This window comes from Carettochelys insculpta, chromosome 6 (assembly GCF_033958435.1).
Source record: "Carettochelys insculpta isolate YL-2023 chromosome 6, ASM3395843v1, whole genome shotgun sequence".
NCBI lineage: Eukaryota > Metazoa > Chordata > Testudines > Carettochelyidae > Carettochelys > Carettochelys insculpta.
In genome coordinates, this window is record NC_134142.1 from 22,408,735 (window position 1) to 22,426,797 (window position 18,063).

General features: G+C 50.5%; 1 protein-coding gene across 4 annotated transcripts in view; it reads right to left on the reverse strand.

Moving 5' to 3' along the window:
- Window positions 1-4,277: 4,277 nt before the first annotated feature.
- Window positions 4,278-18,063, reverse strand: part of AMN (amnion associated transmembrane protein) — a 62,783-nt gene continuing 48,997 nt past the window's right edge. For all 4 annotated transcript variants that reach the window (XM_074996464.1, XM_074996463.1, XM_074996466.1 and 1 more), the window contains 4 exons: window positions 15,688-15,874; window positions 13,927-14,095; window positions 7,949-8,051; window positions 4,278-5,558 (listed from right to left, as the gene is read on the reverse strand). In XM_074996464.1, the coding sequence (XP_074852565.1) occupies window positions 5,448-5,558; window positions 7,949-8,051; window positions 13,927-14,095; window positions 15,688-15,874 (570 nt within the window). In that variant the 3' untranslated portion in view covers window positions 4,278-5,447. The remainder of the gene's footprint in view (window positions 5,559-7,948; window positions 8,052-13,926; window positions 14,096-15,687; window positions 15,875-18,063) is intronic.

Genomic DNA, 18,063 nt, shown 5'->3' on the forward strand with positions numbered 1-18,063 from the left:
TCTGGGGCAACGCCCTTCAGAGCCCTAGATGCAAGGCCCCAGGCAACTACCCCCCCCGCACCCTGCTGCAGGGGCTACCCCCTCCCACTGTGCCTGAGCGCCTGGGCCACGGCTTACCTGGGCAGGGCACAGCAGCAAGGGGACGGCAGCAGGGTGTCACCGCCCCGTGCCCCTGTACTTTCTAGGCAAGCAGCAGCCTGCTCTGCTCCACTGTGCCAGGCCCTCCAGGCCTGCTGAGCCCCGGTTCTCTGCAGGCGCTGGGGCATGGAGGCGGCTTCCTACTGCCACAGGGAAGTGGGGCTCAGCAGGCCGGGCGAGCAGCGTGGGGGCGCAGAGCAGGCTGCCGCTGGTGTAGTGAGTGGGGGAGGTGAGGGGACGTGGGCCCTGCTGCTGCTTGCACTGCCCACGCTATGGCCCCTCCCCCCCCACTGGGTAATCCTGACCCCTTCCTTCCATAGGACGCCTAAATTTCTCTCTGTTGCCCCCAGTCACAAGGCTGCCTCCCACTTGGCAGGCACATGCTCGTTGCCCTATCAGGCCTGAGCCCCAGTGCAGGTCCCAAGGGCCTGCAGCCCAGCACAGGGCCCAGCTCTGCACTTTGTGACATAATGGCTGGGTGTGTTTTAAGCACTTGTGTAGCTAGGGGAGGCCCAGCTCTGAATGGCTGTTACCTGACCCGGCGTAGGCCCTGAAGCTGGGTCTCGCACAGCTGAGCCAAGTGCCTAGCCGGGGGCATGGGAGCGCGCCTGGACATGTGGGCAGGCAGGGCAGCTGCTCTTTGAAGTACTGCGCCAACATTCAGCGAGCTGATGCCCTAGCCAAGGGGCTCGGGCACTGGCTGGGGGAGTGGAGGCACAAAGCCCTGCTCTGAGTGGAGCAAAATTGGATTTTAAATGTGAGATTCCAAGGGCCTGATCCACCAGGCCCTAGTTCTCATTTTTGCTGCAGCCACCCGCCTCCGCTCGCCGAGCAGGTGGCAGAAGGGCTGAGTTTCATCCAGCCCGGGCGTGGGCTACTGAATGGGCTGGCCTGGTTTAGGCCCCGCACTGTAAGAAGAGAGTCAAGACTCATGTTCCCAAGAGGCAGGAAGAGCCCGAGCTGCTGTTCACTCATGGTTAGCTCCCTCCGGGCCTCTCAGCCAGCAAGGGGGACCCAAAGGTTGAGGGCTCCCCTGGGCAGCAAGGTATCTAGGCATGCCGTACAGCAACACTACGAGAAGTGCGGCCTCCCTGCCTTGAGCCGTCTGTGAACTGCCCAGGACACCCCTGGTAGAAGTGTCTCAAGTCCCCCCACCCCTTGCTATCACCCTGAGCTTTGCCATGGTGAGCAGGTTAGCTCATGGGCTGTCTTTGCTGTTGGCAGTTGATTTCAGCACCCCACAGCTGAGTGGGAGCATGGTTTAGAATAAGTGTTGTACTGCACATGCTCCTACAATGCGCTATCGCGCACTGAGGCAGGGGGCCAGGGTGACCGTGAAATTCTGCACTTGGAGATTAATAGCTTGGCAAGTGAGAGCATCCTGTTACCATGGCATCTAGCACTATGTGAAGTACAACATTGGCAAGAACAACAGTTCCATAAGCTCAATGGCCTTGCTGGGCCCAACTCTGCGCTGGGAAGAGGCTGAGGCCTGGCAGTGTCAGTAGCTGTCTGTCCTCCAGGATCACAGCCCACAGTCATAAGAACAGCCATTACTGGGTCAGACCAAAGGTCCATCCAGCCGAGCATCCTGTCAGCCGACAGTGGCCAGTGCCATGTGCCCCAGAAGAGGTGGCCCGGAGACAATGATCAAGCAACTTGTCTCTTGTCATCCTTCTCCAGCCTCTGACCAACAGAGACCAGGGACACCATTCCTACCCCTGGCTAATAGCCTTTTATGGACCTAACCTCCATGAATGTATCTAGCTCTTCTTTGAACTCTCTTATAGTCCTGGCCTTCACAGCCTCCTCTGGCAGGGAATTCCACAGGCTGACTGCGCACTGTGTGAAAAAGAACTTTCTTTTATTAGTTTTAAACCTGCTACCCATTAATTTCATTTGGTGTCCTCTAGTTCTTATATTATGGGTACACATAAGTATCTTTTCTTTATTCACCCTCTCCACACTGCTCATGATTTTATACCTCTGTCATATCCCCCCCGCAACCCCACCCCATCTCCTCTTTTCTAAAGTGAAAAATCCCAGTCTTTTTACCCTCTCCTCATACAGGACCCATTCTAAACCCCTCACCATTTTAGTTTCCCTTTTCTGAACCTTTTCTAATGCCAAAATATCTCTTTTGCGGTGAGGAGACCAGATCTGTACACAGTGTTCAAGATGTGGGTGTACCATAGTTTTATAAAGGGGCAGTGGCGTGGTCTCTGGCAGAGGATGCAACAGGTAAGAGCAGTATGAAGCCCATGGAGAAGCTTTGGATTTTTTACTGTATCTTATTCAACACTAACCACTCCTCAGGGGCGGCAAGGCAGCTCTGAGTGCACCAGCAATCTCTGGGCCCAGCCCGCACACTGACATGGGGCTTGGAACTTGAAAGAACTGTCAAGGGCGAGGGGCTCAAGAGGTGACACCTCAGGCAGCCTACATTATGGAAGGAAGGCAGTAGACTGACTCTGCGGCTCTGAGTTCACAAGCTCTGGTCCAGGCTCCCTTAGTCATCTCTCTGGCCCTGCAGGAGGACGGTCAATGCTCCATTCTGCCCCCGGCTGGCTGGTCAGACTGTAGCCCTTGTGGGGCTGGGGCTGTTATCAAAGGCTGCATCTGGACTGCAGGCTTCTGTCGGGCGATCAGAGGATGCTCAGCAGAAGTCGGCCACATCGGGAGTGTCCTGTAACATCCTGTCTTCCTTCTTCCAGGAGGAGGAAGGGATGTCTTGGCAGAGGGAGTTTTCCTGACATTTGGCCCCGTATGGATGGGCCAAAAGCTGGGAAAGCCTCTCCTGACAGCACTGCCAGCAAGAGATACGCAAATGCAGTGCACAATTTGTGTGTCTTTTGCCAGCAGTTCTCAGCAAGCTAGGCACAGCCATACGGTTATTCAGTACCTAACAAAACGGGACTGTGGGCCTGGTAAGGGCCTCTTGGCAATAACAAAATGCAAATAATGAAGGAAACATAGGAGCCTCTGGGATAATTCATCCCTTGGCCTCTAACCACCCCGCTGCTTTTCCCCTTCGGCCCATGATGCTAGTGGGCCCTACTCCCATGCTGCTGCTGCCTTTGTGATCAGCAGCTCACAGGGGCGGCGCCATGAAGGACCAGGAAGTTGTTGGTAGGGTAGCATGTGCTTCTCGACGCAGCTTTGACTTTAGCTTGCCTAGCTGGGCTGCCTGCCCTCTACTCTCCCAGCCGACTGCACAGAGCCTGTCTTCCATTTGGCGCAGGAGCGAGGCAGTGTGCTGGAGAAGGGAGATCTCTGAGTCCTGCCGCCTCCTTTCCAGCCCCTGGGCCCTTGGGCAGTTGCAGTTGGTAGGGTGTCCATCCGTCCCGGTTTCACCAGCACTGCCCCTTATTTAAGCTGTCCCACAAGCATCCTGACTTCTTTAAGAAAATGGGCAAATCGTCCTGTATTTGAGGGACATGCATTCCAAGGCACCCAGTGTCTTGGGACTACGGCCTCCGCTGTCAGGGAGCCCCATTGCAGGCAGCTGCCGAGGTCCCTGGTGCCTCGTGCCTCAGGGTGGCAGCCCCCACAGGCAGAGACTGTCTCTGTGAGGCAGCTGCCCCACTCTCTGGCACCCCACGGCCCAGCCCCCGAGCTCCACCATGGGGCATCTGTGTCACTTCCCACCTCCCCATGCCTAGGGGAACCCCTGCTGCGGGGCAGCTGCCACATTCCCTACCCCTGACCACCAGGAGGCTGCAAAGCCCCTATGCTCAGCACCCCACTGCCAGAAAGTTGTGGAGCCTCCACCTTCTAGTGCTCCTTATCACAAGGCTGTGAACCCCCATCCCCAGTGCCTCTCCGTGGGCAGCAGCCCCCATCACCAAGGAGCTCTAACATGGGACAGCAGCACCCCCACTCCTGGAGGCCGCTGTCCTGGATTTGCCATAGGGCAATGTGGTCACCCTAGCAGCTGGGTTGGTAGTCCAAAATGACCAGTGAACTCTTTGTCTGCTCCCTAAGGTTTTTGCCCAACTTCGCTACCAAATCTACAACAGAATCAATTGTCTGGTGCAAAACTTTTGCCTTTTGAATGTGGATGTTTGAATCAATTTTTCTGTCCCATTCATGTCACCGTTTAGGCAAGTGAACCAATCAGCACCAGGAAATGCTCGGGACACCCTTAAAATGACTTTTAATCTGTCTGTGAAGGATGCATATTGAGGAGCCACTGCACTGTTGTCTGAATAGCTCCACTGGGTCATTATCTTGGAGACAGACGGGTAACATCTTTACACACCAGCTGTGAGCTGTCACATCTTGTCAGAACCCGCGATAGACATAAAACCAAGTTCCAATGCCTTTGCAAATGGATTAGTCCAGCTAAAGACTAAAACAAACAAAAAAACTTAACAAACCTATTTCCCTACAGTGTCTGCCAACCAGCTCTATTGGCAACCCAGGGGTCTGAAAATTTGCATACATTTTCATGCATCCCTGTACATTCACAATCCAGTGCAAGTTATTGTACCATGAATTCACAACTTGGGAGCAGGATTGCTGTGTGGGCGTGTTGGCTGTATTTGAGAGGCACCTGATAAAAAAAACCCAGTGATGATAACTGAATGGCCATGCTGAAAGTTCTCAGCCTCTGTTATGCAGTTTAGACTAGGTGATTACAATGGTCCATTCTGGCCTTAAAATCAAATAGGCTACATGTTTCCACTACCGTTCCTGGTGCCAAGTCCTGTGGAGCTGTGGAAGGGTCGTGTCTCTTAGTCCAACTCTTATTTCATTCTTAACTAATCCCTAAAATGTCATTCAGAAAGTTAAGAGTGAGGCAGCAATGTCCTTCCCAGGCTATTAGAGAGACAAGGTGGGCAAGGTAATATGGGGAATGGGCTATGCTTTGGGGGCAGGAAGATCTCTTCTTTGGGTCTGGGACAGGTGCTCAGAGTGTCACAGTGAAACACAAGATCAAACGGCTAGTTTAACAGAAGGGTCCCTTAGAACAGCGGTGGCCAACACACTGTCCGTGCAGGGGCATTTTAGTTCAGCTTTGTCTATATGGTAAAAGTGTGTTGGTATAAACTAAGGTGGGAATTTAAACTGATCTAGCAGACCAGTTTCTAACCGGGCAGTGGTGTTCTGGTGAACGTGTGGCTTTTCTGCTTTAACTTATAACACTTGGGAAGAAGTCCAGATTAAGCCACTCTCACTGCAAGATAAGTACGTTCCTGTAGAGGATTATGGTGGGACAGCTATTTTTGAACAATTAGTAACACATTAGCCTGGATGAAATGATTTTCCAACCTCACATTTGGCTGGAATTCCTAAGGACTCTGCTATTAAACTGCAAGTTCGGTTTCATCATATAAAGGGTTAACAAAATAAATCCCAGTGTCTTTACTAGTCATCTCCTTCAGTACCTCCTCTCCAGGGCACACACCGTGGGATTCCTACAACAGAAAGAGAGAAAACATTTACGGCGAGTGGGTGAAAAAAAGCAGAGCTCAGACACCCATCGGTGTAGCCAATCCAGTGTGATGTTGTGGAACTGTGTGCTCTAGTTCAGCAAGCTACATATTGCACATGGGAAGGGCTGGGCCGGCTCAGAGCCATCTAACCCAGTATCCTGTTTCCAGCAGTGATTGTAAGCAGATCCTTAGTGAGAGGCTGCAAGAGACGTCTTAGGTGATCGTTATGGACTGAGCTACTCACGCAGCACGATTCCTCTTTCGCCTGTCCAGCCAGGCACTGGCTTCTGCTCCCAAGCATGAAGCTTCCCATCGCTAGTTCCACAAAACAAAGCGATACCCTCTAAGGTAATGTGGCGTATGCTCACAAGGCCAAGCTTTCCCACGGAACCTGTTAAGTGTAGCCCACACGCTGCTAGGTGTAGATGACTGGTCCATGTAGTGGCACCTAGAAAACTTACTCACAGGAAAGAATGAGTCTTCTCTACAGCTCTTCCTGAGAGCAGCTCAAAGTGCAGTGGCTTCTACACGAATCTCCAAAGATCCTAGGTTCAAGTCCACCCACTGGAGGCTGCCTGAGGTTTTGGCCAATCCCTTACAACAGCAAATTCCACACACTGAATTCATGGCTCCTTCTGGAGCGAGTGGTTTCCTGCCGGAGCAATTCTTTCTTTCTGTGGCATGCTTTTGTCATGGCCTTGTTAATCTAGCTGGGTTAATTTGCTGTGGTTTTTTTCTAGTCACAGGATTAGGAGGAGGAGGAGTGTGGGCCATGTGGAAATAAGAAGCATGCATCAGGCTAAAGCACTATGGATTCAGGAAGAGCACAGCTCATTTTTGCCGTTCCACAGCCAGAAACATGAGACGGCTCTGCTGTACTGCACACGCTGCCGTCTGGCACCTCGCTACAGCTGCAGGCTCAGAGGGACAGACTCCCTCGAGTGTTCCACACATCCAAGCAGCTTGCTCGTGTGTGTGTGTGTGTGTGTGTAACTAGAAAGCTCCTAGGCACCTCCATGGTAAAAGCTCAGCTCCCCCTCCTGCCCCAGCTCCAAACAATGGCCAGCGCAGTCATTGGTGGCTGGACAACTCATCTGCACATCCACTTGGAGCCCAGGATCTTGCAGGATCCCACGAGCACAGAGCTCTTCCACTGGGGCAGAAGCAGACTCACCACTAAGTACGTAGAACTGATACCTCCTCTAGGTTCCTGCGTAAGTTCAGCAACTCAGTGTTTCATTTAGCAGACACCACCCAGGGCAGACATTCCATCCAATAGGCCCACCAGGGGGATGGGGCAAAGGGGGCAGTTTCCCTGGGGCCCAGCCATTCAAAGGAGCCCAGAGCTCCTTGCTTCAGCAGCTGGTGCCCCAGGCCTGCCATTGAAATGCTTCACCATCCACACCACATGGCTCCGTGTGCTGCAGGGGGATGGGAGAGAGGGCAGCACAGCATTCCAAGCAGCACGGGGGAGGGAGACTGAAGCCGTGTCTACACGTGCACGCTACTTCGAAGTAGCGGCACTAACTTCGAAATAGCGCCCGTCACGGCTACACATGTTGGGCACTATTTCGATGTTAACATCGCCGTTAGGCGGCGAGACGTCGAAGCCGCTAACCCCATGAGGGGATGGGAATAGCACCCTACTTCGAAGTTGAAGTAGGGCACGTGTAGACGATCCGCGTCCCGCAACATCGAAATAGCGGGGTCTGCCATGGTGGCCATCAGCTGAGGGGTTGAGAGACACTCTCTCCAGCCCCTGCGGGGCTCTATGGTCACCGTGTGCAGCAGCCCTTAGCCCAGGGCTTCTGGCTGCTGCTGCTGCAGCTGGGGATCCATGCTGCATGCACAGGGTCTGCAACCAGTTGTCAGCTCTGTCGATCTTGTGTTGTTTAGTGCAACTGTGTCTGGAAGGGGCCCTTTAAGGGAGAGACTTGCTGTTGAGTCTGCCCTGTGACCCTGTCTGCAGCTGTGCCTGGCACCCTTATTTCGATGTGTGCTACTTTGGCGTGTAGACGTTCCCTCGCAGCGCCTATTTCGATGTGGTGCTGCGCAACGTCGAAGTTGAACGTCGACGTTGCCAGCCCTGGAGGACGTGTCAACGTTATTCATCAAAATAGACTATTTCGATGTCGCTACATCGAAATAAGCTATTTCAATGTAGCGTGCACGTGTAGACATAGCCTGGATGTCCTGGCCCCACCCCTTCTACTCCAGGCCACACCCCTCCCCCCAGAGCTGTGGGTTCCCCAGCCTGTCCATATCCAATCACCCCAACAGCCCATTGCCATCGATGGCAATTCCACATGCCAAGGGCTCGCAGGGTGACGCACTGCGCCAGCTGTGGAAAAAGAAGCAGCGAAGGCACTTACAGCTCTGTCGGTTGGCATGTCAAACCCTTTGTCACTCGGTCCTGCCACAGCATCCTGGGCCCCCTTTCTGTCCCACAGGCCTGTCAAGCGTGCAGAGGGTAACCTGGGAGGAAAGACATTTTAGGTTCACCAATGTGCATCCTTCCAGTGCTGAAGGCACCTGTCAAGCCAGTCTCCCCTAGGGAGATGGATTTTCTTCATGCTACAGGTGCAGTGGGGGGTGGAATATTTCAGGGAAGTGTCAGACCCTCTTTACAAAGAGACAGTGACTGTCCTTCAGGGCCGTGGCTGCAATTTTCAATTTAAAAAGCCGGGCTCTCTGAAGAGGGGCTGTTTCAGTAGCGTTCGGGATGATTGGCATCCTCTGCCTCAGAGCATCAGTGTGCGCTATTATTTCTTCCTTCTCCAGAGCACCCTCCACTACAGAAACGAGTCTGGTGTCCAGGGGAAGCAATGCATGTGCTGAAATGGTGAACTTGTGCCTGTGCTGGAATTCAGAGCCTGCAGCTGGGCAGGAAGAGCCAAGCCAAAGGCTTGGGTTCTGTCCCCTCTCCCAGCCAGCCCTCTTTTACAGTAGGGTCTCACCATTCGCGAGTGTCACATTTGCGAATTCAATTATTCACAGACGGCCTCACTTCCCTGTGACTCCAGGGCACCGGAGGCTGCGGCAGCTTCCCTGGGGCCACAGCATCTGCAGCTGCTGCTTCCCCAGGGCCCCCACGCAGGAAGCGCCCGCACTGCTGCTGCTCCAAGCCCCGATGCCCCGCCCATTCGCGAAACTCAACATTCGTGAGGGTTGAGACCCTACTGTAATGGTTTCATGAACTTTCCTCCCCAAGCAGTGACCGCACCTGTCCAGCTTCCAAAGAAACGTCACCTGGAAATGAATAATCTAGCGACAATTACGGGCTTTGGAGCTTTATTTAGAACTGGAATAACGCCGCTATTTATTGCTAGGAAACGCTAATCATCTCAGTGCTTGTCGAGCAGCAAGAAAAACAAATGACGCCTGAGAACTGGGCTAGTTGTTAAAAAACACAACCCTAATGCTCTGGAAAAAGCAGCAGCAGCAGCAGCAGCAGCAGGCTGCCTACCAGGCCCCTCCCCTGCTGGAGCCAGCCAGTTATGACAGAACCCTTTGGTATGCAACAGCGGCCTGAGCCTGGGATTTCAGCTGGAAAGACTGGCCTTGTCTGCACTTCCCAGTTGTGCTGGTATAATTATGCCATCGTATTTAGAGCAACAGCATCCCCCTAGTGTGGAAGCTATAGCTCATTCCAATTCGACAAGGCTATGGCCACCCTTAGGGGTGCTTTACCAGACTGGTATTACTTGCATGATCAGGCGTAGGAACACTGGTAAACACCACCAGCAAAGCATGTCTAGTGTGGACGCTGCAATGCTAGCAAAGCCGGGCATTGTACCGGTGAAGTCAAACCACCCTTCAAGCTGTAGTTTTGCCAGGATAAATGTATCCATTAGGGCCAACAGACTCACCAGGACCTGGGCAAGGTGGGGTTGGGGTTGCCTTGCTCCCCTGGAAGGGGCGAGACCACTTGAAGAAGCCAGGGGGCGTAGGGGGCTGGGAGTAGCTTCTCCCAGGCAGCTTCAGTACAGCCTGATGCACACCACTCAGGGCTCTGGCAGCAGTTTAAAGGCCCCAGGGCTCTGGCTCCCATTACTGCCACAGTAGTCATCGTGATGTCTAGGAGCACTGGGTCCTTTTGAATTGCCGGGCCCTGGGGCAGTTGCCCCCTTTGCCTGCCCTTTTCCCTGCTATGAGCGGGTCTGGCTTTGTCTACTTTAGGGCCTTTTGCTGGCACGGGCCAGTTGGTCAAAAATCATGCCTCTTTGCCCCTTGTGCAGGGAGCAATGCTGGCAGGGTCGGGAGTGTAGACAGGGCCCAAGTTATACTGGTTAAAGGTGCTTTGTACCATTACAATTGTGCCGGCACTGGGGCTTTTACCAGCCTAACAGCAAACCACACCCCTTCCATGGTTCTGCTGGTAAAGCTCTTCAAGCAGAGACCAGGGTGTTGGGTGGGCCTTTTCTGACACATGGGACAAACACCAGCACAATGGGCTCATACTGCCATCGGATTACACGGGAATTTGGGGATGGGCCCTTCCCTGCCATGTCCATTTTATCCCCTTTTACTTCCGAAGCCTTCGCTTTTTTTCTCCTTTATCTCACCTAGTCACAGAGAGGGACCTGTGCTACTCTGTATCTTCACAAAACAACCCAGCAGTCCTGTAGCACTTTAAAGACTAACAAAACAATTTCTTAGGTGATGAGTTTTTGTGGAACAGACCCACTTCTTCAGATCCGGAAATTCTGAATTTCTGAACAAGTGGGTTTGTCCCACAAAAGCTCATCACCCAATACATTGTTTTCTTAGTCGTTAAAGTGCTACAGGACCGCTGGTTTGTTTCATCTCACCTACTCTCTCAGTATATCCAACCCAGATACCTATGCCCTGAGAGCTGTCCATCCTTCCAGGGCTCTGCGTGGATGAGCGCACACAAACGTGCGCGCGCGCACACACACACACACACGTGCACGCACGCACACATGCGCGCACATGCACACACGCACGCGCACACACACAGAACTATCATTTCATTGCATTTTACTGTTTGGCTCTGCTTATTTTGCAAAATAGTCTGAACCCTATAATAGAACATGATTGAGTTAAACTAAGTGCTGGCCAATGGAATGGTCAGATAAGCCCCCCCACAGTACTGCAACGGGCAGCAGATCTGCAGCTCCCCAAAAGAAGTAAGGGCCCAGACCTGCACACCTTAACTCAGGTCCAGGTCCCTTTGGCCTACATAGGAATTGGAGTGCAAAAGCAATGCCAGGCTGAGCCCTGTCCTAGCCTAGTCACCACTTGTGATGCCAGAGTACAGGGGCAGTGGTAGCTGCATGATGATTAGTAAATAAAACAACAAGGTCCAATGGGCTGTTATGGGCTCTCTGCGTTGTGCAATTCACTCTCAGTGACCCAAACTTGCAGAACAAATATTTGATTGTTTTAATTGGGTCTTTTATAAACTTAAAAATCAAACACAATTAGTTGCACTGCTAATAACAAAATGCCATTTATTTAAATATTTTGGATGCTTTCTACATTTTCAGATGCACTGGTTTCAATTGCAACGCAGAATACAAAGTGTACAGTGCTCACTTTGTTTTATTATAAATATGTGTAGAGTTAAAAAAAAAGAAAGAAAGAAAGACACACAGGTTAAACCTCTCCACTCTGGCATTCTCTCATTTGGCAACATCTGTAATCTGGCATGATTTTAGCTGGCCAGACAACCACTTATAACAAATGTGGCCAAGTTTTCCATGGTCCCATAAAGTTTGTTTACAGCCACCAGACCTAGCTCTGAGGCCATGTCTACACTAGCACAAAACTTTGAACTTGCCCTGCAAATGGCCATTTCAAAGATTACTAATGAGGTGCTGAAATGCATATTCAGCGCCTCATTAGCATGCCGGCAGCTGCGGTTCTTTGAAATTGCCGCATTTCGCTGCTGCGCAGCTCATCCAGATGGGGTCCTTTTCAAAAGGACCCTGCCAACTTTGAACTCCCCTTATCCCTATCTGCTGACAGGAATAAAGGGATTTCGAAGTTGGCAGGGTCCTTTCGAAAAGGACCCCCATCTGCACAAGCTGCGCGGCAGCAAAATGCAGCAATTTTGAAGAGCCGCAGCTGGCGGCATGCTAATGAGGCACTGAATGTGCATTTCAGCACCTCACTAGTAATCTTCAAAATGGCCATTAGCATGGCTAGTTTGAAGATTTCTCTTAGCATAGACATAGCCTCAGTGTTCTGTGCTGTTATTTAGCTGTAATTTACTCTTAAATGTCTTGTAAGAGCCCAGTAAGCAGTAGAAGTGTTGGTAAAACTGCTAAACAATAGTGATCTCCTGTTGTCCAGCAAATTCTCTCTTCTGGCACTGGTCAGGTCCTGAGGGTGCCAGATAAGAGAGGTTCAACCTGTAATAATTTTCAAGTCACCTAACATAAGTGCAGTATTGCAATCTCTTTACCATGAAAGTTGAATTAACAAATGTAGAATTACGTGCAAAAATAACTGCTTTCAAAAATAAAACAATGTAAAAAAATAGAGCCAAGAAAGTCCACTCAGTCCTACTCCTTGTTCAACCAATCGTTCATATAAACAAGTTGTTTACATTTACAGGATATAATGCTGCCTGCTTCTTATTTACAATGTCACCTGAAAGTGAGAATAGTTGCTTGCATGACACCGTTGTAGTGGATGTTACAAGATATGTATGTGCCAGATGTGCTAAAGATTCTTATGTCCCTTCATGCTTCAACCATGAATAAGAGGATACGCATCAGTGATGATGATGGGTTTTTGCTCAGTAATAATCCAAAGCAGCACAGACTGAAGCATTTTCATTTTCATTATCTTGGCTGGATGCCGCCAGCGGAATACTGATTTTCTTTTGCAGGGGGTCAGGTTCTTTGCTTTCCACAACATAGTATTGTTCTTTTAAGATATCTGAAATCCCCTTGCCTGTCTCAAATTTTGGATGGCACTTCAGATTCTTGAACCTGGGTTGAGTGCTGTAGCTGTCTTTGGAAGTCCTACAATGGTACCTTCTTTGCATTTTGTCAAATCTGCAGTGAAAGCTTGGTCTGCTTGGTCATATCTGCTTGGTCATCATCTAACACGGCTATAGCACAAAATACATGGTAGAATGCAGGTAAAACAGAGCAGGAGACATTCAATTCTCCCCCCCCGCCACCAAAGAGTTCAGTCATAAACTTAATACATTAATTTTTTAACAAGCATCATCAGCATGGAAGTATGTCCTCTGGAATGGTGGCCAAAGCACAAAGGAACATACGAATGTTTAGCATATCATAATACCATGCACTGCTGTCAACAATAGTGCCATGTGCTTGCTCATTCTCACTTTCAGGTGATATTGTAAATAAGAAGCAGGCAGCATTATCTTCTGTAAACAACCTTGTTTGTCTTAGCCATTAGCTAAGTAAGAAGTAGGACTGAGTGGACTTGTAGAGTCTAAAGTTTGACATTGTTTTGTTTCGCAATGCAGTTACGTAATAAAAAAAATCTATATTTGTAAATTGCACTTTCATAATAAAGGAATTGAACTATAGCTCTTGTAGGAGGCAAACTGAAAAATCTTAATTCTTATGTCATTTTACCGGGCCAATATTTGTAATACAAAACAATAAAAAGTGAGCATTCTACACTTTGTATTCTGTGTTGTCATTGAAATCAGTATATTTGAAAATGTAGAAAATCATACAAAAGGTTAAATAGCAGTTGGAACGTATTAAACAGTGCAATTAGAACTGAAGTTAATCATGCTTAATTTTTATAACGATTAATTTTTGTGCTAGTCATGTGAGTTAACTGCAATTAATTGACAGCCCTAGTTTTGATACACGAATCTTTCCAAATGGGCACCACTGCCAATGTTAGTCCTGTGTGCAGATGTGCAACCGCAAAGTAACAGGGAATTCCCATTAAGGCTCAAAACTGAACCACGCTGAACCCAAAGCAGAGAACAGAACAACAGCTGGGAGCTCCCAGCCTGAATCTGACAGGAGCACTAACACACACATACCGGTCCCTGGATGCACATTACAGCAGCCTCCAGGCCGCCCTCATTTACTCTAGCTTCCAGCAACACACCGTACCAAGGAGTGGTAAAATGCCAGGATGCCCAGCACACCCTTTCCCTGGCTGCAGGGAGAGAGGACAGGACAGAAGCTCCTTTGGCCATTCTTTGTCACTTAAGGACCTCACTATGCTGTGAGGATACGGGTGGGGAGAGGGAGCAAGCCCCGATTCTTTATCTCATGAATGACAGAAGACCAGGGAGTTCGTTTTTTTTTTCAGTCCCAGCTATCAGACAGGACACTTCAGTGGTCATCAAAATAATGGGTGTGAAAGCCTCTGCCCCTACCTTATCAGCCCCTTCCTATAGAGGAACAGCATTGTGCTGAGCAACAGCAGACCAAGTAGGCCAGTAAGTATCCCAGCAGCAGTGCCACCAGCAGCAACGCCTCTTTGTCCACTTGAATTACTGCCAGTTGCTATTTGCACTGTACCTGTCACTATGCCAAAGGAGTCACCTGCAAAGTAGGTAAGAACATTTTTCAGGGGAGGATTATACAGTTCATCCCTCCCCGCCCCATTTCTTCCTGTACTGAACTGGTTTGAACATAGAAAGCAGGGGGACCTAGGAAAGTAGTTTCTGCAACTCCATGGCACCAGCCTTTCCCCTTTGGGGCAGCATGCACTCCGTGGTTTCAGGGTCTGGGGTGTGTGAGCAGCTGCTCTTCCATTCTGGTTATAGTCACTTGACAATTTAGGTTAAAAAAAGCCAATTCAAGTAAGACTCGGTCAGATCCTTCACTTCATAGGCACCAAGGTTGTCCAAAGTGCCAAACAGCCAACAGCTCCTCTGACTTGAAGCTGATCAGCCCTTTTGCAAATCAGGCTGTTTATTTACACGTTAGAGGCTTAGTCTATGCTTCAAAGTTTTGCCAGCATAGCTATGGAAAACACTTCCTACCCTAGACAACATAGGTAGGGAAGAAAGAATCATGGGTATAGAGATACAACTGCATGGACAGAAGAGTGTTTCTCTCGGCTTAGCCCAGGACAATTGGGAAAGTGGTCTGGCTGTGCCATCAGAGTTCCTTCTGTCCACTTTCACTGCACCTTCCCGAGGGAGCTCTGCTGGGTTAGCTATACCAGGATAAGGGTGCTGCCAAAACATCGCAGAGCTGACAACCCTACCTGGGGATTTAAAAGTGTAACTTCAGGCTCCTAATTCTGAAAAAAGCCAGTCATGGTTCTCACTAGCGATGGGCTTGATTTTGAATATTTGAATCAGGCTCTATATCTATAATGTGACACATTTCAGAGGGAACTCAGATCTGGAGGAATGACCTAGTTTGATTGATCATAAACCCAATGAAGTTCGCTCAAGCCTCTTGCCCTTATTCCAGGCTCAAGAACTTTGCTGAGATTCCAGGCCTTTCTTATGCATATCCTGCCCAGCTCTAGCAGCCGTCTCCTGCTCCATGCAGGAATGTTTGGATCAGAGCTGCCCTCCAGGAAAAGTGAACTAGATAGATAATGGGATGGCTGTTATGGGACCAGTAAAAAGGTGCAGTTAATTCACAAGTCAGGCCAACTGAAGGTGCTGGTCTTATGGGACCAGGAGCCAACATATGAAAAATGCATTTTGCAAGAGTGAAAACCATGTGAAAACTTTGTTCCTTTTCCCTGATTTACATATACATTGGAATAGCTCCAGTGCTCCAGGGTGTGAAAATCAAGACCCCAAAGCACAGCCGCTATCCTGCTCTCTCTGCTTGTATAGATGCACCAAGACTGACAGAAGAATGATTCTCTCAATATAGCCACACTTGGATGAGGAGGTGAAGTTCCTACAGTAACAGAAAACCTCTCCCATCGCTACAGGTGTGTCTACACTACAAGCTTGTGCCAGCACAGCCACTCCACCAGCGATATGCTGCTACGTCCGTCGTGGGGGTAAACATGGGCAAAGTGCTACGTACAAGCAAATAGGAGCTTTCAATAAATACTCTGTTAAATAAACTGGCACTTGATTTTTGGTGATTCCTATTAACCTCCTAGAAAGCATCACCAGTGAATGAGAAAGAATCTTCCGTGGGTGAACAGGAACAGTTACCGTGCTCTGCGATGTCCCGCAAGATGGCCTCCGCCAGCTGCTCTGCATTAGTCCCTGTCTGTGACCCCATCTTGTCATCAAGTAGCACAATCTGGATGACAGGAATCGAGTCCCGCGGTACAATTCCCAGGAAGGTTTGGGGCTTACGCACCTTGGAGATAGCCAGCTGAACACCTGCATATTTTGGCTTTTGAAAGAAAGCAAGACACATAAAACACTTGAGGTCAGCAGGCAGAGATTATAGGGCATGTCTCTATCTGGGGCTCTGATGGACAGTAATGTAAGTGCTGGCTATAACTCGTCAAGTAAATATCCTAGAGCTAGTGTTACTGTGAATCACATCACCACTGTGACACAGTTATGTTTTCTTTCTATGCCAGGCTGGAAACAATGGACACTGCTGCCTGGTGTTACCTCAGCATACCCGGGGAGGTCATGCCTGCAGGAATATTGCTCCCTTTGGGGCTGAGTCAGGACTTCAGAACTCTAGTGACAGGGCCAGTGATCTCCCAGTGACCCTGCGTAACCAGGCAGTGAATGTAATACACCCATTAAACAGTGTGTTAGAAAGGACAAGTTTGTAAGGAGGGTAGAACCAAACTCGCCCTTTGCTACATGGGGCAAGCTCAGTGGTTCCCAACCTTGTCAGTGACTCGGCACACTTCAATGAGACAAACAATTGAACAGCACATCCACTTTTGTCAGCTCAGTCAATTGCTCATAAACATCACATTTACTTACATTTACTATGGTTACAGTCTTACTAGAGGGGTTTGCAACACAGTGCATACAACAAGCTAAACAAGGATCAAATGGGATTTTTGAGCAGTTGCGGAATGACTGCAATGTTTGATTACTCATGGGTTAGACAGGCAGGTCAAGAGAGCAGGCGCCCTTTCCAGCCAGCCTATGGGAGCTAGGCTGCTTCATTTAAACTGCATCCCAGCTTCAAGAGGTTCCTCACTGCTTTCCACAGCAGGGAGAAGGGCGCAAGCTCCTGCCAGGCAGCTCAGGTGGGAAGCAGCATTTCAGCTGCCTTCCAGTGCAAATGGGGCCTGCAGAGTCAGCATTTCCCCTCACAGCGGCTCTGCAAAAAGTTGCAGTGAAGGGAAACTGATGAAATTTCACAGCACACACATACAGTTCTCGTGGCACACCAGTGTGCCGTGGCACACTGGTTGAAAACTACTGGGTTAGATGTTACTCTCTATTATAGGAGGGCCAAATCCCGACTGACTCTGGAGAAGTTCATTTGGAAGCACAACCTGCCCCAGAGTAGAATTTGGCCCATGGGCACCTTGCTGCAGATGGCAGCACAGGCCACTATGCTCTAGAGCACAAGGCTGAGCTGCTGCCATGACCCCTGGCATCCTCGATAGGCCAGCCAGGGGTGAGAATGCAGCGTGGAGGCGTGAGGCCAGGGGTTTGGTGTGGCAGTGGGGAGCTGTGAACAGTGCTGGGCCCTTGGATGCTAGTGAATCTGGCCCCATAAACCTGCCCAGGCTGGGTTCTGGCTGCTGCAGTGCTGCCATCCCGTGGGCGCCCTGCCTCACTCAAGGGCCAGCTCCCCATGAGCCCTCTGGGACATGGAGAAGAGCTGCCGCCTCAGGCATGTGCCTCAGGGGTTCAGCTGGCTGCTACGGGGGTCAGGAAGGGATTAGCCCACCCCTCCCCCCACTTACTCCAGGTTGTGGGGACTTTGGACTCGTCGCCTGGCCCCAGCTGGCAATGAACACTGGACAGGTTATACCAGTGCCCTGGGAGGCCACAAAGTGCCCTTTCTCTCAGGGCCTTGGCTGACAGGGCCCCACCTATGGGAGGTGCTGTCGCTGACTGTTAAAACCCCAGCAAAGGAGGTGTGAGCGCCTGGTGCTGGTGCTGTACTGACAGGACCCTGTGTTCTGTCCTGGGACCGTTAACTGGAAGAGTTTGGAGCAGTCTGGCCTCAAGACACTTGGTTCTCTTCTCATTTCCACCAGTGTAAATCAGGATTCAGGCCAGTGGCAGAGCAGGACTAGAGGTGTTAATGGTTAACTGGTCGGGGCTGGAGCAGCCTCCAACCAGTGTGCACAGGGGGTTGCTCCCACCACCTGGGGCTGCTGCAGAGAGGGGGCACTTCAGCCTGGCTTGTGCAGTCCCCATCCGCAACAGCTGGGCAGGGGAAGGCTGGCTGGACAGGCTGGAACAATCCCGCTGCTGTGGACAGGGTCTGCTCCATCTAGGCTTGAGCACATCTGCATCCAGGACTGGGGCTGGTCTACCCAACCTGAGATCCTCTGCCTGTGGTGTGCCAGGGACCCGGGCTGCACCAGCCCAGCCCAGCGCAGCTTCCCCAGCTGTCCCCACCCCACTTTAATTGCTTAACCAGTTAAAGCT